General features: G+C 42.5%; 1 protein-coding gene across 1 annotated transcript in view; it reads right to left on the bottom strand.

Moving 5' to 3' along the window:
• The window catches only part of ADAMTS17 (ADAM metallopeptidase with thrombospondin type 1 motif 17), a 166,718-nt gene that overhangs the window by 13,641 nt on the left and 129,728 nt on the right, over window positions 1-23,349 (bottom strand). Inside the window, exons 18-20 of the mRNA XM_088527984.1 lie at window positions 22,254-22,389; window positions 9,202-9,406; window positions 4,688-4,840 (exon numbers count right to left, since the gene is read on the bottom strand). Coding sequence (XP_088384110.1) covers window positions 4,688-4,840; window positions 9,202-9,406; window positions 22,254-22,389 — 494 coding nt within the window. The remainder of the gene's footprint in view (window positions 1-4,687; window positions 4,841-9,201; window positions 9,407-22,253; window positions 22,390-23,349) is intronic.

Below are 23,349 nucleotides of genomic sequence, written 5' to 3'. Positions count from 1 at the left end.
ATCAAGACACATTCTCATCATTAGGTGCCTGCCTTCTTTGCAGGAAAGTAACCTTTAACATAAGCTTTGTAAGCAAAATACTTTAAGTTATGACAATTCATCATGAAAGAACGAATTACTGTCCTGCTAAAGAAACGAGGGGCGTATTTTCGACAACCCAAGCACTTGAGGCAAGTCTTGGGAAGCAACCTGTGTACGTTCTTTTAATTAGCAGCTACAATAACAATGTAAATTTTATTCCAGTGCTAGAACATTTAACAGCTCAGATTTCAAACATGGAAGAACTATGTCAAACTGGAAAGAGCATGCAAGATGTTTGTTTCTTTAACTGAACACAAATTGGATGTGGAATTTCCTTTTGGAAGAGAAGCTTGAATGGGAGATGGTTTCGATTCACATTTCTACATTGCATCATATATAAAAAATGATATAATGAATTGCAAATCTGAAGAATCCAGGCAACAGTAAAAAAAATGATAGTTTCAGGTTGAATATATTCAGTGGATCTCCTACTATGCAATCTGCTAGGCTCAAAGACTCCTGAGCTGGAAATGTTTTAGTTGCAATGCTCACTAATTCTGCATTTGTCCATGATAATAAACACGATAGTTATATCCCTTTAACTTCAGATGTTTAAGAGAGAAGCTGCAATAGACAAGATGGAAGTTCAACAGCCCCATGAATAGAGGTTATCATGGTTATTTGTAATAGAACATTATACTGTCTTTTGAACTACATTACAGAGTCTGTTAATCTCAAGTGCTGGTCTAACAAGGGTAACTCTGAAGGCATTTAAATAATTTTATGGACCTGGCTCTGTGTTTTTGCAAACTGAATTAGATGGAGCAGTTCATCACAGGTTGCATGGAATAAACTGCAAGTACTTCGGGAGCACAAAGATACCACAGCCCAGCCTGCCTGGTAAGGCCGCTCTGTTAGCTCCCAACTCTTCCCACAGCCCTAAAATGCAGTAAGGAGACATCTTCAAACAGGCAAAGGGGAACAAGATCCCTCTTCTTTAACATACACACAGGCAATGGCTGCACAGCAGTTACTAAGACCAGGGAATGAAGCTTGTCCTCCAGCCCTCAGCTCTGCTGCACAGAGGGGGATTTGGGCCCTGAGAACACCAAACTGCCACTCGTCCTCCCCACCTCTGCACGTTTTCCCACTGCCCATTCCTGCACCTTCTAACTGCACCAGCATCCAACATATCACACGGGACAAGCATCCCACAGGCCCCATCCTGTGTCTGCCACAGGAGCTCTTGTTTGCACCCACAGGGCTCTGCTTGGAGGCAAATTATTTGTATTGGACTGTGAGGGACCCACCTGTCTTCTTATGCACACAAGCTGTGTATTCGCCGCTAAATAATACTACTAATAATATCAAAATAATGGTCTGCTATTACCACCCAAATACTCTGGCCTGTTCTTTATAGAACGTGTCTCTGGAATTGATTTTTTCAATGAGGATTTGCCCCTTTCTAATGAGACTGCTTGATATGTATTAATGATCAGAGTCTGGGAAAGTGAAGGACTGGAGGCAGTGCATCAGCAGTGCCACCATGCAAGAAGCTGTTTGCACACAAAGCATCAACCCTCCTTGTTTTAATTACTAATGTTCATTATATTTTGCATCCTGATGAATCGTAACAATAAATAGAAAAGGTACAATGCAGGAATTTTGAAAAGTTGTTGCTTGTTCTGAGAGCACCAGAAAAAGTTTCCATTTTAAGTCAGCACAAAGTGCTCTCACAGAGATTTACAGCACTGGCAACAATGTTTTACAATGGAATTTTACCCTGAAAGTGTGGATTTTACAAAGTTTATTGTAATCTAACTGCCTCACACTTTGTGTTTCTTCTTAAAGGATGAATATTTTTATGTTGACAGTACTGCAGAGGAGCTGCTGAGAGCTATAGAGGTTGCTCTCCCTAGGTTGGAGCCCTGCATCAAATGTTCTGGAAGCCCCTGGCTAAATTCCTAATTAGTGTCAGGATGTGCAAAAAAATGAAAGTCACACAAAACACTTCAGCTCTCTGTTTCTAGAATAATAAATTTCCTTAGAAAGACTATATTGACCCATACCTTTTTACTAATAATCCAGTGGAGTCTTTGGTTTTAAAAGCAACCTGTGTGATCTCAGGGTAGAGTCGGAATTAAACACTAAGTATAAAATTTTAAATGCTCATTGTAATCCAAATCTAAGTCCAAGCACATCCTGCTGGACTCGCACAGGGTGAAATTCCTGGGTAGCAGAGAGCTGGCACAAGCTTTCTACAGCAAGAAGCAGTCTATATATGCTGTGCCTAAGTTTTTGTGCCCTTGTGCAGAGGGACGATCCTGGCCCAGAGTCAAGTATTGCAAGTAACAAGTAATTTTGCACTGATCCTACCCTGCTCACATGCAGATGCTAAATCCATCAGCAACACTATTTACTGTGACCAATGTATGATTACAACCTCTCCAGCAAAAAGCCAACATCTTTATCAGATGGGAACCATTTATATAATACTCAACTTTCAATCCATGTAATCAGTGAATACACAATTATTTCATATTCTTCCCTATAAAGAGAATCCAGGTCAATTTGTATGCCAAGATGTTTTAAAATTCCACAAATAAATAAATAATGTTATTTCACCTGTTAACACAGAGGAACTGTTTGTTTTGGCCAGCTCACACAGATTCTGTGTGCCAGGTTATGAATAAAATAATGTTCAATACTCTAAACATTCTGTGATACAAATTCCTGGCTCAGCATAAACACAGACCTTTTTTATGTGGCAGGTTCCTAATGCATTCTCCAGCACTGACACCATTAAATCCATCTATCTATAAAAGAGTATACTTATAAATATTTTTAATTCCTAATCATAATGTAAAAAAATGCAATTGCAGATAAGCCAATTTACCCATCATGGCCTTCTATTTCACCAGAGTTTGCTTGCTGGAGTTTGGTTTTTGGAAAGTAAAATGCTCCTACTGTATCCCAGTGGTTTCTGCGCATGCCGTACATTCCAGAACAGAAAGTAGGCTTTCCGTTTAAAGAATAGCACAGTAACAAAGATAAGATAAAACCAAATTGGAATATAATATTCCTGGGAAATTTCAGTCCTTTATGCAAACATCAAGTTAGTAATGTAAAGATGCTTTAGGAACAACAAAATGTAAGTTTCTTACACTGTCAGGCCCCTTCCCAAGCAAAACTACCTGTAACTTTAAGATCTCAATGCAAATATAGAGCAGACTTTGCTGTGGTTTACTCCAACCAGGAATGACTTCCACTGGTGTCACTGGAGATATTAAGTACAAGTTGGAGTAAGTGAGGGCAAAATCTTGGCCTCAGGTGTGTACCGATGGTTTTGGCTCTTCATTTAAAATGATGGCTCGCTTTCATTTCAGGCAGCTGGAGTAAGTCTGGGACTGGACTGTGCTGTGTAGTTCTCTACACAGCATGAAATTCGGCTGCGCAGCTTTAGTCTTGTATTTGTGCTAACGAAACAGTGTGCTGTTTGCAAGACCTGCACGGGAACTGAATTCAGCTGTGAGTGCTCTGCCTCTGGGCAAATCTACTAGGGTTTCCCTGCACTTCCCCCAGTAGTATTCAGGGTAACTACAGTTCTCCCACATCTTCAGATTTATTATCTATGAAATAAGAAGATTAAGGCATAAGTATTGTTTTGTTTCGGACTGGGCTTCTTTTCTCCCAAACAAGGTCTTCCTATGACCAGGTTCAATTCCAGATCTCCTATGTGCAGGTTGGCTCAACCTTTTCTGAATGCATATGGTTTCTGAGGGCTGCTGTTAGGATAGTATCTTACGGATTCCATCACTCTATTTGGCTTTCCAAAGCCCTGGGACTCTTCCTTCCCCTAACGGGCACGCAAATCTCTCCTTGAGATTGAGGAACCAGACCCCAGTCGCACTATCCTGGCCTGGAAGCCCAAAGCACACTATTGAGCTGACTTGTGTCCCTTAGGATTGCTCTCCCCATGTTCTCTCTTCTCAGATCTGTACTTATGTTTTGGGGAGACAAAACTCTCACCACAATCTCCTTTAAAGATTCCCCTTTTTCCTCAATGACTAGGTTTATAATCGCGAATTTTTAACACACAGGTGTTCAAAGAAATCAGACTTCTGCTATTTTCCTTTTAACTTCCCCAGACTAGACAAGGGTCCCCTCCTTAATTCTCTGTGCTCCTTCCTGCAAGATGCTGCTGACAAACTCCTTTCTGCAGAATTCAATCTGATAGCCAGGGCTGTTTGGAGTTCATTTATCCAAACAAGGAAGCAGGCTGAGCATCACTTATAAAGGAACTTTCGGACAGCAATGGCTCAGTTGATGAGTTAGTTTTGCTCTGTGGTGGGAATTTTTATTGGCAAAAAAGTGAATGTTTGTGCAAGTTTTGCCTTTGGAGGATTAAGTTGTCAATTAATGCACCTTCTATCCTGTTTCTAGAATGCTTCTCTAAAACTTGCTGTCACATCCATATGTCTGTGTTGCAATGTTAGAGTCATACTAAGGGAAAAGTTTTAATCCCAGCAAAATCTACAGTCAGAATCAATTAACGCCTTCCTTTTCAAATATTTAAATTGAAACTGAAGAATAGACACTGCACACACAAGCATGGCACTCTGAACAGCTTTTTACCTGGGAAGAAAATAGTAGCATTCACTGTTACCTTTGACCAATCTCCTGTTTTCCATTCGTAACAGCCTGTGTGATCCTCACACTCTTCCTCATCTCTTGGTCTTGTGGCTGCATCACACTTTCCTTGAGAATTTGTGCATGTCACTGTTCTTTTCTGGATCCCTTTGCCACAGTCTTCTGAACACTGCAAAACAATAGGCATTTGCTTTCTTCAGCTAGTGCATGATGCCTAAAAATGCTAAACTTCTATCTTGGTAATAGAAACAAATGGAAAAGGTAGTTCATTAGCAGGTAATACAGAGAAAAACTAACACCACAAAAGATTTTTGCCCACCTCCTTTCACACATACAGAAGTAATTTGAAAAGTTTAACTGCCTGGGAAATATTTTGCTTCTGAAAAAAAACAGCAATTCTAGAAGTCAACCTTCTCTGAAAAATATCAACTGGCACTGTGCTAGAATTGTGTTACAGATGAAGAATCACCAACTTTTACAATTAAGAACATGTTCATAGCAAGATTCACAGCCCAGAACTGCCATATCCCTTGATGAATTGTGGGACTAAAATGACTGGGAAAATAAAGTGGTGAAAAATGCATTTTTAAATCACAGTAGCCTGACATCACTGTTATATAACTTTGCAATATACTTCTGCAGCACAGTTTCTACAAATAAAGGCAAAGTCACAGCTCACAAACCTTCTCATGACTATTTCAATAGCTATGTCAAACCCCTATGTGAGCTTTAACTCTTGATTTTATAATTTCTTCATCACAATGTTAATTCTGAAGAACTTCAAAAGGTACAAAGCATGTAACCCAGGAGGGAAGGCACAGTGTTGTCATCAGCTTCCAACCAGGGCCAGCAAGCACGGACACGAGCAGGGAGGAAAGATGGGTTTCTCTACACTAAAAGCATAGTCAGAGACCGTTTAAGGTCTGAGAAAGCATCAGGCCATTAGGTTTGCTAAAATCAGTTGCTGGAGGAAGACTTGATTAAAACATTTGGGCACTGTAAGAAACATTTTTGTGGGTGGACACAAATGGCCCACAAATCTTTTTGGGCTCAGGCATTATGGAGGTAGCTTCTGGGAACAGGGAAATCCGGGCTCCAGTTTGTTATCTTTGTCAAGACATGGCTGGAAATTCTGTTCTATTGCAGGATCTGTTTCGATTTTGTCATCTGTATTAGGTGGGAAATGGACACTGCCAGGAACTGAAATTGAGAAATACTGTTTGAAGGAACCAGTTAACACAATAAGAGAGCTGCTGATGTCGTCACAGCCATCCAAGCGCAGACCAACACACAAGAGCAGAGCTAGTCTCGCTGCTCCTCGCTCTCACGCCACTGCAGTGTTAAGAGTGAGACATTTTCTTGAAGAGCTTGGGGACAGGTGGGTGGAAAAATGATATATGTACCAACAGAGATAAAAACTAACCTCTCTAGAGTGTCAAGTTCTCCCCTTTAGGGGAAAAGCAGGGAAAAGACAGTTGATCTGACACTGAATAAATAGTGAAGATATGAGATAATCTGTGAGGTCTTTTGAACGTATTCCAAGAAGCTCTTCCATCTAGGGGGTCTATGCTGGAAACAAGCACCAGCTTGATATAAATTACATCAAATGGACAAATCTCAGCATGCCTGTCTAACTGTCTTAAAAATACAATCCAGGCAGTTCTGACCTGCTGGCCTTGTTAAGGACATGAATGACAAGCGTTTATGAGCTGGCAAGCAAACAGACATGCCTTTGAATACTTCAGAGCACTACAAAGTGACTTCGTGAAAATCTGGGAAAACTTCCATTTAATTTACTATGTGCTGTTCATGGTGTGACCTCCTTCTGGAGCTTTGTGACAAGCACAACTGTATAGTTCTGCTAGATACGGGATGAATTCTGCCACACTTTGGAGACGACTCTAACAACTGCTTTGCTGGACTTCTCAAAGTCCAAAACTCCCCTGGTTACTTCCATGATCAAAACTTTCCAGCTTACTTCCATAACCCAGGCTGCCCTGTTACCCCCCAAACTGTACAGACTTTCCCAAACTCGTTATCATTTTCTTCAGTCCAGGGTGGATTCCTTAGGATTCCACTCACTCATCTCAAAGCATAAAGCATAATATATAAAATCAATCAAAAGGTCTGATTTACTGCAAGCAAATCAAGCTGAAGTAGGAGTATTTTTCCACAGTATAAGAAAACCCTAGGTGGGTTTCACAAGCAAATCTGGGAACACCACCAACTGTTTGTTCTTCCCACAAGCTTTTAAGTCGCTCACAGATTTACAGTGAATATACTTTCCTAAACAAAACAGCATTTGCAAAAGGTTTCCAATAGATCTTTGGTGGTCACATATAAATCATCCCTTTTAAGATTTTTTTTCTTTCCTTGAGTCTTCTGTCTTTGTGAAGAATTTCTTAACACAGACTTTACAAAGATTCCACAACAGAGTAGTCTATTAAATAATATGTGCAATCACTTAATGTCCAGTTTGGATTATAAGATCTTATTTTATTAACATAGGACATAGTCAAATCCCTCAAGATTTTGCAAAGGAGAGTGCAAATTTGCAGCTAAAATACATCCTTGTTATTTGAAGGAAATTCATATTTTTTTTTCTACTCCAGTTCCTAAACAGTAGAAATATTCACTCCTTTGTAACTCTCTATTTTTGTCATTAAAAATAGGCTGAGTAGTACCTTGTCCAAAACAATCTCAAGCACTTGGCAATAAAAGGGGAACTTAATTTTTTTCCATCCCAAAGACTGTCTTGGAATTTGCTTTGAGAACATACATTCTTGATTGGGGACCAGACATCAACGTGCACTTAGTTCAACTATTTTTTGTCACATAACCATAAAGTTCAAAAACGTACATGAGAAAATTGGTTTATAAAATATTTTCACTACTGTGATATTTACTGCACAACATCTGATTAGAAAGTTAAGGATTAAGCTGATTTCCAGTAAAGAAAGTTTAGGCATGAGAAATGTCTGAAGTAGCATAGCATCAAATGTGTTCTCAGGACAACCTTTCTTTATAATAGCAGAAATCTGCCCAAACAGGAATGAACTGACCCAACAAATGCGAAAAAAATCAAAATAAACCGAGTATTTAAAATATTATCTAAAAAACTTACGTGTTTGTAAGAGGGCTATGTGGTTACAACTATGGAAGATTTCCACTATGGAAAAACTTCCTAGGGCTCGACCCACTCCTCTTAACAAGAAGAGATGAGCACCTGGGATTGCTTATGAAAACCCACAAGCATTCGAATCACGGTGGAACAGGTGGAAGTCGCACCGTGACAAAAGCATTGATACAATTCAGCTGGTTCAGCAGTGAGACATAAAGAAGGCATTATCTGAAAGGGTTACTTCTCTAACACATAAAAGACCTGCAAGACAATTTATTAAAGCTCTGATGTGTTTCTCCACACCTTTTGAAATAAAAGGACTTAGAAAAAAAATGAATTGTGTGTATTAGTGAACAGGTCCATCATCCTACAGAATGGAAACATTACTGCCACACCATCTCACTCGCCAAACAAAAAAATCTCCTGTTCAAAAGATGAACCATGGAATAACGTTGTGTTAAGAGTCTGATCCTCACTGAAAGTCTCTTCCATGTTGAGCTTTCTCTGTGACTTTTAAGCAAGTTTTACAGTGGTATCTTGCAAAAACTCTTTGGTAGTGCTTTAAACAGGAGTTCACAGTTTCAAAATAGAGATGGGTAACAACAGGAGATCCTTCCCATGGAAGAGGCTGCTGCTGGACAATGCTGTAACATTGTCAGTCTGGAGTGAGACTGGTAGAGGCAAAAGCAACGCACCAAGATTGAAAGGATATTTTCATCATTGCGAAAAGCCTAACAGATACAGGTGTGAAAATTAACATGGAAACTGTTAGGAGTGTTGCTCACAAGGTACAGACAAGTGATCTTGTATTAACCTTGCCTGGGTCAGGCAGACATACTCCCAGTTCACCCTGTTGCTATATAAAATGCATGCACGCTCATGGGTTCTGTCTAGGCCATGCATTATTTATATGTAGAATGTGTTCATAGCTCTGAGAATAAATTCTTAACTCTCTGTAAGTACACAGAGATGTACCTATATATGTATAAAATTTACCATGTTTTCCGTGTTCTGAGAACTACACAGAAGAGGATTGGACAAGGCCCAAAGATTGTACATTCTCTGTAACATACAGCTGTCTGGCAAATACTGTTTCATGCTGCACTCAGGCCGAGCCAGAAGGCCTGGTGGGTTACTGCATTTCTGGCCTCAAGTCAGTGAAATGTTTTTCCTTGCTGGTCAGAGTTTTCGGATGGAAATACACAGCCACTATGGCATGATACCTAAAACCTGTGATAATAACTCTGCTTGGTACAAAATACGAATCTCAGCTCCAAACTCATCATCTCAACAACTCCTACCAGCTGCCCCAGGCCCGATGAGAACATGCTTAGCATTAATAAGCACTTGGACCAAAATACATCCAGAGCTGCACGCTGCCTGGCTCCTTTCTTGAAACTAGCTCCTACCTTAGACCACTCTGAAGCTTCCCAGATAGAAAGGCAGTCCCGGCCTTCACAGCTTTGTACAGTCGTTGGTTTGTTGCCGAGGCAGTAGAGGTCTCTTGTGTTAACGTAGGTGCCGTTTTGCAGCTGATAGACACAGGTCACTTCCCGGTGCTGGGTCCCTTTCTCACAAGTGGCAGAGCAGGGACTCCAATGGCCGGTTATCCACCTGGGAAGGAGACAGAAATGTTTAAAAAAAAAAAAAAAGATGGGATAAAATTATGCTTCTCCTAAAAACAGGAAGAAATGTGCAGCCGATCCCAGGTTTGTGAGCTCTCCGAGAGTGCTGCTGCATTGCTGGTGCTACAACCAGGTCCTCCTGGAGCTAAGTGTGTGGAGCAGAAAAGGTGCAGCATGCAGGCGAATCCCTGCTCCTGGCTCCACACTAGACAGAAACACAAATTCTGCATAAATCCCTCTATCCCCCATCCCTAAAGCACAGCCGCACTTCTCCAGACAGATTTGTCTGTAGACCATCCATCCCACAAATACTGTCCCCCTCGGCTGGCAGAAGCGCTGCTGGAGCCGCGAGCACGTCCTCACCACGCAGGAGAGCCGGGCAGGAACCTGTGCTGCTGCGGCCCCTCAAACCCCAGCCGGGCAGCTCGGCCCGGCCTTCCCGCCGTCGGGACCAGCGTCAGCTTCCCTGGCCCTGTGCTGCATGACCTCAAAGCAGGCACTTCCTCTACATCCCCGCCTAGCGCCCGGCACAGACAGCTCCTGTCTCACCTTTAGTTCACCCTCTTGCTGGTGAGACTTCCTTTTCCACAGTTTTGGGCCTGCCTGGATGCTTAACTGGAATTTTATCTGTTTGAAGCTCTGGCATTTGTGACCTTAAAAATGAGAGCTAACTAGTCATATTCATTCTTAACAAATCTGAATTAAATTAAATTGCCAGTGCTCAGGAAATACTGAAATAGGTTTTCCTTCTAGAACGGATCCTCAGTATTGATTCAAAGCAGCCACCACTCACACAGACGAGCCATAACCCAACCTGGACAGGGAGGAGTAATTTCCTATAACCCTCTTTTTTTTCTGGGGCTTTATTTACCTTGTAAGCATATTTCTATTGTCGTTTCCTTCCCTTTTGATCAAAGTGTGCTTGGAACAAATACGCCACGCTTTTATTTGCTTTGTTTCGTCTTGAAGAATTCTTTGGCAAACATCCAGTCCAATCCTGCGAGGTGTGGGGCTCTTGTGAAGTTAATGAAGGCCCCGCTGCCATGAGCAGCCTCTGAACGTGGCCATGCTGCAGAAACAAGGGGCTCTCACTCTGATCATAGAATCATAGAATGCTTAGGGTTGGAAGGGACCTCTAGAGATCATCTAGTCCAACCCCCTGCACATGCAAGGTCACCTAGAGCACGTGGCACAGGACTGCGTCCAAGCGGGTTTGAAGATCTCCAGAGAAGGAGACTCCACAACCTCTCTGGGCAGCCTGTTCCAGTGCTCTGGCACCCTCACTGGTAAGAAATTTTTCCTTAAGTTCCTGTGGAACTTTTGGTGTTTCAGTTTGTGGCCATTACCTCTAGTTCTGTTGGTGGTGGTCACCAGTGAAAAGAGGCCAGCACCATCCTCCTCACTGCCTCCCCTGAGGTACTTATAGACACTGCTCAGGTCCCCTCTCAGCCTTCTCAGAAGAAAACTGAGGCCGAACAGGCTGAACAGGCCCAGCTCCCTCAGCCTCTCCTCATAGGGCAGATGTTCCAGGCCCCTGATCATCCTTGCAGCCCTGCACTGGACTCTCTCCAGCAGCTCCATGTCCCTCTTGTACTCGGGGGCCCAGAACTGGACGCAATACTTCAGATGTGGCCTCAACAGGGCTAAGTAGAGGGACAGGATCACCTCCCTCGACCTGATGTCCACCAGGAAAGGGCAACTCAAAGTCTCCCACTGACTCCTGGAAGTGCTGGAGGCATCAATTGAGGTTAGGGCTTCACGGGGCGGCAGTAGAGAAAATGCCTAAGAAGGATCAAATTAGGAAATATGTAGGGAGGAACAATTATTTCCTTAAGACAGGCAGCATCCATCTTCACGCTTCCTGCAATCTGTCAGGGAGGAACATGCACTCTGCAATTACGAGCATTCCTGGATGAAGGGCAGACTGGAGCAAGAAGTGCGTGTGCGCTGCCCCGGAAGGCTCTTCTCACCAGGTAGTTGACCTTATGGTCTGTTATTCAGGATGTCATCTAGATTAGTATCCTTCTGCAATGAATCCTTTACTTGTCACCCAGTGCTGGGTTGTTTATTGCGATAAGAAGCTCAGGTAAGATTTCTCAAAGATGAAAGCCTGCTCAGAAGCATAATTTCAATATTTCAATAATCCAGCTAGAGAATCATACATGCCAGCTTATTAGCCATGTTTCTTTTAGTATTGCTGCAATCACTTCTAAATGCACAATAAAACCCTTTCTCATTTTCCCGTTCTTGAATAGGAAAAAATCAGTTTGGTGCAATTTGCAGAAAGCTCCTCATCCGGTGCAATTGTCACGAATTCATTTGCCAGCTGCTGTGATTGATGACATGGTGGGACCGCGTTGCTGGTGGCTGCGTGTCCGGGCAGGCTGGGCCACCTGTCCCCTGGGGAAGCGGGCCCCGCTCAAGTGTTTCTGTGCATTAAAGCAGTTGACACATCTGTGAATTTCTGTAGGCTGAAACAGCTGGCGAGACACCAAACCTGTTTCTCTAGACAGTAGTTCTGGCGCATCTCTGTGGCTGAGTGCTTGGTATTTTGCCTATGGAATGGGAGAATGCCAGCTGGGTAATTGAATACTGCAAGACTGACAAAAATAGCCTCCAAATGCAGAAATCAGTGTGCCTGAAAATTAACAGGCAGCCTCTCTTGGTATCACCTGGGCTTGGCTCTATGGGAGCAAATGTGGGAGCAGCTACTGATGTGGGTGAAGGAACCGCTCGACACGGGCATGGAGGGGGAAGCAGTGACTTTGCTTTATGAGCTGAATGTGAGTCACGGGGCCGGGAACCGTTTCTGTTCAGGCTCCACTGAACTAATATTCACATCAGCACTGTACACACACCGTGATCTACAGCTACTGGCAAAAGAAAAAGGGAAAAGGACTGCAAGCAAAGGAGAAAGATAAAAATACATTCTTGGCAGAAGCTGCCTGTATGCTTCCATTCAGGATGGGCAGCACATGGCACACCAGGCATTTCCAAAATGCCTTAAAAAGTCGGGTTACAACCTTTTTTTCAGGAAAGAAAACTCTTCTCACTCCACTCTTGTGGGAGAGAAAAGCCATGTCATTTTTCTCCTGTTCAGTGGTCTCTAGTTAGCACTGCGGCACAGAAAGAATGAGTATCATCATCACCATTACGAGAAAAATGAATGCACAGGGCACGAGCCAAAACCCAACAAGGGAAACAACAGAGGGAACAAGGGAAATCAACAGAGAGCTCTGGTTCGGCTGACTCCACATCCAGTCTGTTGTGAAAAGGCGACCTCCGAGGTTTCTGTTAGAGCTGTATGTCCAGCTTCAGCTACTGGCCCACCATATACCTCCCTAAGCCCACCCGTTCAGTGGATGGTTACAAAGAACCTCTCTGAACCAGAGAGCATGAACCCAAATCTAGCTGCTGTTGACTTTGGCAATGAATGCTATGATAGCACCACTGGAGAGCGCATTTTACATCCACTGCACCATCATCCAAACCTTCATCTACCTCCCATGATTCTACATCTGGAATAAAAAGACTATTTTGATACTGGGGGTGTGTGTTAGTTTCATGTCTGCGGGATAAGCAACAGATTAAGTTATTGAATAATAATAACAATAATATAAGGTATTTCCAAAGGCACCAAGGGAATGATCAGTTTGACCATGCAACTTCATCCTCCCAGTGAAATCACTGCTTGGTTCAACAGCTGGTAAGAAAGATCTTGCAAACAAGGAAATGTGAGACCTGTATGCAGTACTGCAGGGCTCTGACATCTCCCAGGTCCCTCTACAGCCCCTTCACAGTTAGCAGAAAATGTTATTTTAGTGCCTATAAGGGACACAATCACTGAAACTGTATTTTAACAACATGGTTCGCAACTAGCCTGGAAATACAAAAGATAACATGGAAATGCCTGCCAGTTTCTCATTTGGTAAAAGAATGTGCAGCAAGGTACTAGCATAATTACTATCTGCAAAAGACAGCATAACAAGTAATGTACAGACTGGCCAGAGAATGTGATGTACAAATAGTATCACATTAGGGTTACCACTAAATCACACTACAGACAGACTTTCTTTTCTACACTGTTATTGTATCTTCTGAACACACTGGATGTGTTTAAGAACAAAATCTGCTTTTCACTTTTTTGAAACGTATTTTTCTTATGACAATGTCAAAAATAATTCCACTTTTCTAGCTTAAAACACCAAGCCACCTCTGTATTGTTAACTAAGCCAATTAACTTACAGACTGAGCCCCATTCACGCCGTATACACTGTTTGGCTTCCACTTATCTTATAAGCCTGTAACCTGATCTCCGGGATTGCCTGGTATCAGAGTGCTTTTCAATTTGGTCTTTTCCTCCCAGGTCATAACCTGTCTTCAGCTGGACCATCTGTTTGCTCTAGCTGGAGCCAGGGAGAGCCTCTCTCCTCTTTCCCACACAGGTTGATTTGTGTGACTCACACACTCACTGCTCATCATTCTCACAATCCTGGGGATGATTTTATCCATGGCATTACTTTTCGCAACCTTACCTCTGCAGAAAATTCAAGAGCTAGATGGTACCAGCTGGTGGTTAGATCCAAGAAGGAAATGCTGAGCTTTTAAGTATAGATTTTTAACCCAGCTGCTTTTCTAGCCAAAAAAATGCCCAGAAGGGTGTATTTTTTGAAGTCTCAAAAGACTGGGATGGGCAGGATATGCAATCTGAGAGGACTGTTTTAAATCTTTGTCTTCTGAATCTTCCTCAACCTCTGACCTCTCAGTATCTCTCTTGAGGAATTGGGAGTTCTTCTAATCTGCTTTGGCAACACTCATCTGGCAGGCCCCTGGAGCAAACTTTAAGTATCTCTTGGAGTTTGAGTTCATCATTTGATCTTTCTATGGTCTGGATTAGTCATTAACCTTGAATTATCCACTCTACCTACTTGCCTATGACTCCCACATTTTCTAAGAAAAAAATAGTGTCTACACAGCACTATGTACATAAACCCAGGGGAAATGAATGTCTGCAAAAGAAGAGTTGTAGCTAAAGATTTGGGAAAATATGCACTGAAGATAAAACGGGTCAAGGCTGAAGGATGGGCTGGAGGAGTGCAATCAATAGACATGAGATCACTTTTCAGAGTTTTCTAGTCTCTTATACTGTAAGGCCAACTCTATGTGATAGGCTAAGTATTGCAACCAATTAAATTTCACACAGGATGGTTCTATTCCACTACCTGTGTTTGGATTACCTCAACTAGTTCAGAGCCTGCTAAATAAGGGATTCCTTTATGCTGAATATACATTATTTCTATGGAATTACTGTGAAGCTGAGGATAAACTCCAAGTTAATACCAGTTGTTTTTAGCGGCTGTTTCTGCTATAAAATCATGCTGAAGTTGATCTTAGTTTTCTCAGGCAACTGGGAGAAAAATGTAGCTCTACTGAAGTTAGCAAAACTCTGACTACTTTCACATGGGATAATTTTAGCACGCAGAATTGGAAAAGATTTCTGAGAACCAGTCACGTGGAATTGACAGTCAGATATTTTTTGCTTAGAGCAATCAAAGTAAGTTCATGCTTGAATATGTAGAGGCAAGTATACACTGTTTACAAGTGTATTTCCACGAAACATGCATACTCTTTGCTATTATCCCATTCTCTCCTCATGCCCTTCTGAAACCCCCTGCTGCATCTCTGCAATCCTGTGGTCATAACAATCAGGTGAATCTTGTTTTTTGGGAACAGGTTGTGCCACACCCAGTCACTAGAAGTTTTTTTTGGAGAAAAAAACACAAGGAATCTAGTAGAATAATACAGCTGCTGATGTCGAAAGTAGGACTCCAAGACTAACATTCCTGTCTGATTGCCTTTATAAACAGTGCTCAGTAATTTTCCAGTACAGTAGTCATTCTGCTAACAGACTTGCCAACTTTCACTCACACAGGTTTCTTTTTTTCTTTAGTGATTATCATTTTGACAGCTCTATTTTTTTTTTTAATTTCCCACTGACCTAGATCGACCATGGGACACTGCTAATTGACACACACCTTGGGCACTCTTTTAAAGGGAGGACTTTGTAATCTCCCTCCTCCATATCAAACGCATTGCCCAGTGTCCAGAGGACTCAGCACTGCATTCAAGTGAGGGGGTGTCCTTCATGCTGGCCCTTGCCTCACTCCACTAAGGCCCATCAACACATTCCGATTCTTTTGGAACCAAGCCCCCCTGCCCTGGTCCATGGCTTGGGTGTCTTCTACCAGGCAGCTCGTGTCCAGCTCCATTTTGCGGCGTTTAAGGAAGGCAGTGACTTTTCCTCAGCTCACACCGCAGGGATGTAAGCAGCTTGAAGAGCATTACAGTAGGTAGCAGCAGGGGTGAATTTCACCCACAATTAAATATTATGCAAGATTATCCTGCTAATCCTTCTTTGTTGGTAAAGACTGCACTGAGCCTGAAGAGCCTCAAACCACACAAAGAAGCACACATCATTTAACATTTTAAAACAATGTAGTTTTCAAGCATAAGGATGTTGAGTCAAACACTGTAATGGGAAAACCTGTGATGCAAGCCAGCCTGGGTGTTTACAGCAAAGCTAAGAGCCGTCTCATGACTCCATGTGCAATTTAATGCCAAATGAACTTCTGCTCCAGCCAGTCATCTTAAATTATCTGATATGAATGCATTAAGCACTGGCTAATCAGCCTTTCTGGTCCTATCCCTTGCCTGCTCCCAAGGCCTCTCAACTCTCTTCCAGGATTGCTTCACTGAGTTGGGTTTTTGGATTTGTTTGGGAATTTCTTTGTGTCTTTCAGTAGCTAATTAACTACTGCCTGCCAGTTGCTGCACTTGAGGGACTGTCCCTCAACCTGGAACGAATGTGATTTTGTCTCCTTCTACTGGATGGTGCTAATCCGATGCGCCCTTGGCAAGACATCAGCTACCCAAGGGTACCCAGCGCCGTCTCCGGCCCAGAGCACTTGGCTCGCCGTCCTGCAGGACCGCGGCCCACGTCGGGAGCCCGGATCGGCTCCCTGCAGAGCCGCCGCCAGGGCGCAGCATTGCCTTCCTGCTCGGCCTGCGCTCCACGAGTCTTGCGCCGTGTCCAGCACAGTCCTGGCAAATTCATTAAGCTCAAACTGAGATCAAACTAGAGATCCCAACTCCAATTTTGGGAAGTACTTCAAAATGAGCTCTTACGTGGTGCCTCCTTGGATCAGAGGGTGCTAACATTACTATTTATGCCAGATTTCCAGGCTAAAATGATTTGAAACCATCCCCTTAGCTGTTCCTTCTTTTCTTTTATTCATGTAACCTCCCATCTTTCCTGGCTACGCGCACACATCGAGAACGTCTACACGACAACCTCAGAGCTACCAGCACCAGCCAGCGTGAGCCAAGCATCACAGCAAAGGGGCAGCACCCGAGCAGCTTGTCCCTGCACCTGCGTGTGAGAGCATCAGTGCCAGCACATTGACACACACACACACACACACACACACACACACACAGGCCCTGGGGAGCTGGCTGGGGCTGGAAGACCACGCAGGTCCTCTCCCCTGGCAGAGGTGGGAGGTGAGGAGCATGTGACAGCTACATTCCTACTATCTCTCATATTACTGGGACAGGAATCACCATGCCAAGAGCAGTTGGGGAGGTTGGGTTATTTGTTGCTTCAGCTGCAACTGTTTTTTGCTGCCTGCTGTTCTAACAGGCAGGGATAGAAAGTGTACGTTGTAAGAGACTTCATTCCCGTCTTCCTTCTCTACCACAAGCAAGTGGTGAAGAGGAGAAAACCCAGTAGAGGGGCTGAATTGCTGGTATGAACTGGCAAGCAAAACAAAAGAGAGTTTGCCTTTTCTTCCTTCCTCACCCTCCTTCCCAAATCATCTCTAACTAGAGCCCCCTAAGTGACCTTATATATGTCTTTGTATGGGGGACCACTGAAGAAAGTAGAATCTGCAGGACTGGGAAAATCAAAAGCTGAAAGGGGGTTATGACACACGTATAAAGAAATAAGAAGAAAGCAAAAAGGAATCACTGTTCATGTCCTCTTCCAATGGAAGAACCAGGGACGATATGAAGTAAATGTCCAAATTCAAAGCAAACAGCACAGTTAAGGTGTTCAACTCCTATGGATGCCAAAAATTCCTGCTCACAGATGGAACAGTGAAAGGGTGACAGAACAAAAAAGGAAGAAAGTGACCCGTGTAACCACAGGCCTGACCTCAACAGCGTGCCCGGGTCTAGAAGAGATTTGGACAGAAATAACCAAGGGCATAAGGACAAACAGAAAACAGGACAAAATGTAACATAATTTTCTCCAGGCATGTTATTTCTTTGATTAAAATAGCTGCATTTTTAGACAAAAGCGACATGCAGATTTAAACTACTCACATATCAGTAAAGCACTCCTTTTGCTGCCTTGGAAATGCTTAGGTAAATTGCATAAAGTGCTGATAAGCTGGAGAACATAGATATCAATGTGAAAACTGCATAGTAGGTGAGAACTAATTACTGTGTGGTGCTTACAGATAAAGTGTTAAGGAGGAAGGGAATTTAATTTAGTTTTCAGTAGATTTCCTGAAGGATCTGTCTTGCATCTGATTTAATTTAATATTTTCATTAATGGCCTTGGCACAAAAAGATGTTGCCACTGAAACCGCTGACATTGCAAATTTGTCCATGCAGTGGGGGGTTAGGAGATTGTACAGGAAGAACTGCATAACCCTGGGCACTGCAATAACAGAGATGGGATGAAAATAAATACTATAAAGTGCAAAGTTGTGTGTTTAGGGACCAATAACAAGTATTTCCGTGTTAAAACCAGGATTCATACATTGGAAACAAAAGAGGAGGAAAACATCTGGGATGACTTCAAGCCACAAACAGGATGCAGCAAGGAAATAAAGCAAAGGACTCATCAAGACAGTAATTGCCAGTGGAGACAGGAGAGTTTGGATGAAAGTGAGTAAGGGCTGGACAAGCCTTAGACTGGGATACCTCGTACAATTCTGGTCATCTATGCACTTGAATGATGAATGTAGGTTAGAACACTAGTAGAGAAAGTGACCGAAAGAATGAAGAGCTCCTCATCCAAGGAGTTAAAGAAGAGTAATAGAATTTGCGCAGGAACATGATGAAAAGGGGACATATCCTGGTTGCTGTATCATAAGGCACTTAGCACAAGGATAAGAGCTAGAGAGGGTGAGGTGTAATATGAGCAAAGGAACAGTCCTGGCACAGGAACAAATGGATGAAAAAAGGCAGTGAATTAATTAAAGTTGAAAAGATCTCAACCCACAAGAACAGCAGGGTTACAGAAGAGCCTTCTACTGAGGGAAGGAAGCTATGAAGTACAATTGGTTTTATGGAGAGAAGAGTATGACACACTGCTGGTAATAGCAGAAGACTAACTCCTGGATTCAGGAAACCCTTTCAAGCCCTAAATAATAAAAAGAAGGGCTCAGGTCCCCTGTAGTTTTCTGTAGACAAAGGCAGAGATTTATGATTGTTCATGCTGCTGTTAAGCAATTATGTAGGAACAGCACATATTCAGCAGGTCCCCGAAAAAACTCCAACTCTATGAAAATCTAGTGTAGTAAAGAGGAGGAATATTAACAGCGTTAGCATATGGACTGCTACAAGTGCAACAGTTGGGCAATTTCATGTGTTTTGGGTTCTTGTTCTGTACTAGAATGGAGCAGTTTCATATTTGTAGACCCAACCATGCATGTTGAAGTGTGTGGCCACTGGCCGACCTATGTTTTCAGTAATAACAGCTGATGTGATCTGTGATTTCTGAGTCTTGTGCCAACGTGAGTGCTGGGTTTGCCTATATATTTGGGTTGGTGTTCAGCGTGCTGGAAACAACCCATACACACCGCATGCAAGAATCCAGATTCCATCTGGTTACAGCAGGATTTTGTAAAAAATATCTAAAGAGCTAGGCAAAGGATTAGAATAAAGAGGTGCTAATAGGGTGCAGTTGGGACAGGAAAGGAAGCTGTAAAGAATTTAATGGAAAAAGAGGGTCAAGGAACATAAAGAATAAAATAGGAAGAAAAAGAGGCATTTTTTGAAAAGGTGAAAGAGTAACAATAATAAAGAATGAAAGATTCTTTTATTTTTGCCAGTTTCAACAAAACCCTTAAGAAAATTCTGTACTCTGACGTTTTATTTTAAAACATGTCAATGTATCCAATCCTTTTTTCAACCCTGCTTTGCTTTTTTCAGATGCTGGGTTGCAGTTGCAGAGCTCTAATCTCCTCCTTGGCCTTACCAAACTACTGTCCCCTGCCCCACATTATTTGGCTCTCCCAAGAAGTGGCTGAAATTCAAAGGGCTATATAATTTGCAAAGCACTTTGGGATTGTGTTGGAAGAAAGACACTGTTATTAATATCATACTCTTTTTTTTTCTCCCCAGATCACTTTATATATAACATGGGTTACTGCTTTTTATTTTTATTGTAACTTCAACAGCAATAGCCTACTCCTCCATTTATACAACATGATCTCACCCCATCCCAGGAGTTTACAATCCAAATTACATACGGATTGAGAGAGAAAGCAAAGGGACAGTGTAGCCCACTGACTTGATTAAAAGTTGCACAGCACACGCAAAAGAGAAAAAGAGATCATCTCCTGTGACTCAGACCTATGCTCTGGCCATTAGACCTTTCCCCAAAGACAAACTCTCTGTACAGACAATTCTATTTGAATTTTGAGTAGAAGCGTAAGTGCAGATCAAAATGCACAGAACGGAACAGATTTACTACAGAAAGGAAAGCATTGCTCTTTCTTCAGCACTCAGGTAAAGGGCTTAGGTCTGAGTAGAAATGGGAAAGGACCCCACTGTAACGAAATGCTGTAATAATTTTACTTGAAGCCCTAAAACAAATTAGGGCTCATAAAAAAAAGAGCATTGACATGGTGAAAGAGAATGGTTTCTTTAAGATGTTCTTGGTCAGAGAATATGCTAAGCATGCAACTCTAATATCTGGGTGGGCAAACGCAAGTGGAATTTTAAATTCTACAGAGGAACAGAGAATGTGCTTCTGAAAATGTTTCCAATCAGAAGCATGTTAAGTGTGAAAGTGTGGTCTGCATGGAGGGGTGACGGAGTGTGGTCTATCAGATCATCAGCAAAGGCTTTGTGGCCTTCCTGGGCATCAAGCACATGTGGGATCTGCTGTCATTGCTCTGGCAAAAACGGACCAGTGAGAGTGTCATCGTACCCCTACGCACTCCTGGGGACAAATGCACTAAACCATGGCTATAAATCGCCTGGTAGGCAATTTAGAATGAAAATTATAAGCTTTCAAGGCAAGAAGGCACGACTTCAGCAACAACTCTGGCTCATGAAGTCCCACTGAGAAAGGGCACTGGTGGCTCCTCGTTTGGGCCTTTCAGAGAAACTGAAATGACAGAAATCCAAGCATCACTAAATTTGGGAAACTTCCTCACGGAAATGACGGTTGCTTCCTTGATGTCACTGGGAGCGTGCTCCCCTTACACACTTGGAAACTCATGGGGTATCTCCCTATACCTTTCAGTACCACTGAAAGCAGCACGGCCACGATATTGCACGGCAGCAGTACTTAGCGCAGACAGGAAACTAAACCTGAACCAGCCTAGCCTTCCTGATGGATTATCTGACACTGTGTTTCCATGTTCCAGGGCACTTTAATCAACATACAGCTCCAATTAGATAGAAAGAAGTGTGCTGTTTCTCACTTCCGCTGTTATTTTTACCAGCTGGGCTAGTTTTGTAAGTGCATTTTCTTGGCTGCTCTTTTTGTACAAGATGCAAAAGCTGGCAGGTTGTTCTGAATAGGCTTTTTCTAGGTATTACTAAGCTTTATCCTAAATTGATTTGGTGTTCCAACTGCTCTCAAAGTGCAGGTCCAGATTCGTCCACAATGTCAAACTGCTTCAGAGTTAACTTTTTGGTGAGGAAACAAACAATACTATTTTGTTTGTTTGTATTTGTCTGTTGTATTTTTATTTGTAAAATGTAATTTTGACCAGAAATGTCACTACTTTATACAATTTAAACCAAAATTAGCTCATCTAAACATGCTTTCCAAATTAAGCAAAGAGCTTTGCATTATTTTCAAAGGTTATTACTTACTATGATTAGAGCTTCAATTATTCCTACCGATGCAGAAAGGCACCCCTTGACCTCAAAAAGCATCCTCACTTAGGAAAATATCTAAAATGTGTTTCATTACAATTTCTTGACTTCAGTGAGACTCAGGTACATTTCCAGAACGATGCAGGTGTTACTAGACACTGTACAAACTGCACACCAAAAAGATACATCCCCCCCCCCCACCGGTTACAGCCTAAAGACTCCCAAACCAAACTACACTCGGGCTAACACGAATCAGAAATACAACACATCAGACCAGCTAGGATAGCTTAAAGTCTGCTTGCTGGCTATTTGCAAGGTTTTTTTATACCTCTCTGTGACAATTAATCAGACCCTACTCTACTGATTAAAAAAACAAAGGTAGACATGTCATCACTGTGACCTTGCCTAGCTGAGTACCACAAGTTGCTCGCTCCCCTCGGAGGCAGCCAAAGGCAAAAGAAAACAATTCTCCAACTGCATGAATGGAGCTTGCATGGAATCCGGACTCACTGGCCACAAATTAAGCGGACTCTGAGGTAATGAAAATCTGATCTGTTCAAAAAAGGAGAATGAGTATTGCAGCTGGAAAGTGTGGCTAACAATGTGTCCCAGTGCCTTCAGACAGCTTCACCATGTTCTCCAGATGGAGCCTTTGGAAATGTGTGGTTTGTGACGGAAAAGGATATTGGTTTTTACTACTTTTAACTCCTTACCGTGATTGGCAGGGGTGTGTGTTACATTTCCTGACCTGGGGCTCGGGGCGATTCACTCGCTGGCAGTCACTGTCATTCACCACTGTCATGGTCTTGTTAATAATTCGAGTACAGGACACAATGGTTTTCCGTTCACCTACAAGTCAAATAAAAATAGTATTGAACAATCAGGAACCCAGTACTAAGATATCAAGTTAATTCATTATTAATCAGATCTCATAAGCTAACTCATTGCTACCCCTACTAGAGGTAAACTACACAGACCTAGCAACTCCGTAAGTAATCTTGTTTCTGCCTTCTGTCTTACCTATGTATTGTTCTGCACCTCCAGAAAACCCGCAAATTCTTCTACAGTAATTGGGAAATTCACTGATCCACAGCAGCTATACATTTGGCTTTCTCTTTCTAGTGTTTCATGTGAAAACAATCTTGGAAACAACCTGCTTTTTAATTTCTGGTTCCTCCTCCACACGTTGCCGTGCCCTGTAATCACCAGGGACAGATGCTCCTGCTCCATGAGCTGCAGGCACACAACTGTCCACCCTCTGTGATGGATAACGACAGGAGAGCTGCTTCTTGCCAATATAGCAGCAGGGTGGCCCTAAGGGCTCACTATTGTGCTCTGTGACAGCAAGAAAGCTGTGTCACAGGGTAGCATGAGATGACTGCACACCACAAGGAAAATGCCGTCCCTGCACCATGTGACTTTGCCTTGCTGTTATTATTTTGGTTTGTAGCCCCAGGTCTACAACAAGCTCATCTGATTCAGGATCTGCAACAACTAACCAAAAAAAAAAAAAAAGTACTGACAACTGAAACTGCAGGTGAGGTGAAACTGCAGAAAGAGAAGCTGACTAAATGAACACAGCTCGGATAAGTAGTAAAAAGTATGTGATAACCAAAAGTCTCATGTGAGACTGACTACCATATCCAAACTCCTACTGGTGGAAACCCTGTTGCCAAGTACTGACTTGATTCAAATATGTGGCAGGTTTGCAATACAAAACAAAATAGATACAAATTTCCTACTCATTTATGTGAGAGCTCAATGTTTGCGAAAATATTTTTTTAAAAGGTAAGTAAAAGCGCTGATTTT

Source organism: Tinamus guttatus, unplaced genomic scaffold (genome assembly GCF_059628265.1).
Source record: "Tinamus guttatus ecotype Peru unplaced genomic scaffold, ASM5962826v1 Tinamus_guttatus_pri_ptg000004l, whole genome shotgun sequence".
NCBI classification, from domain to species: Eukaryota; Metazoa; Chordata; class Aves; order Tinamiformes; family Tinamidae; genus Tinamus; species Tinamus guttatus.
This window is presented reverse-complemented; position numbering and strand designations above follow the sequence as displayed.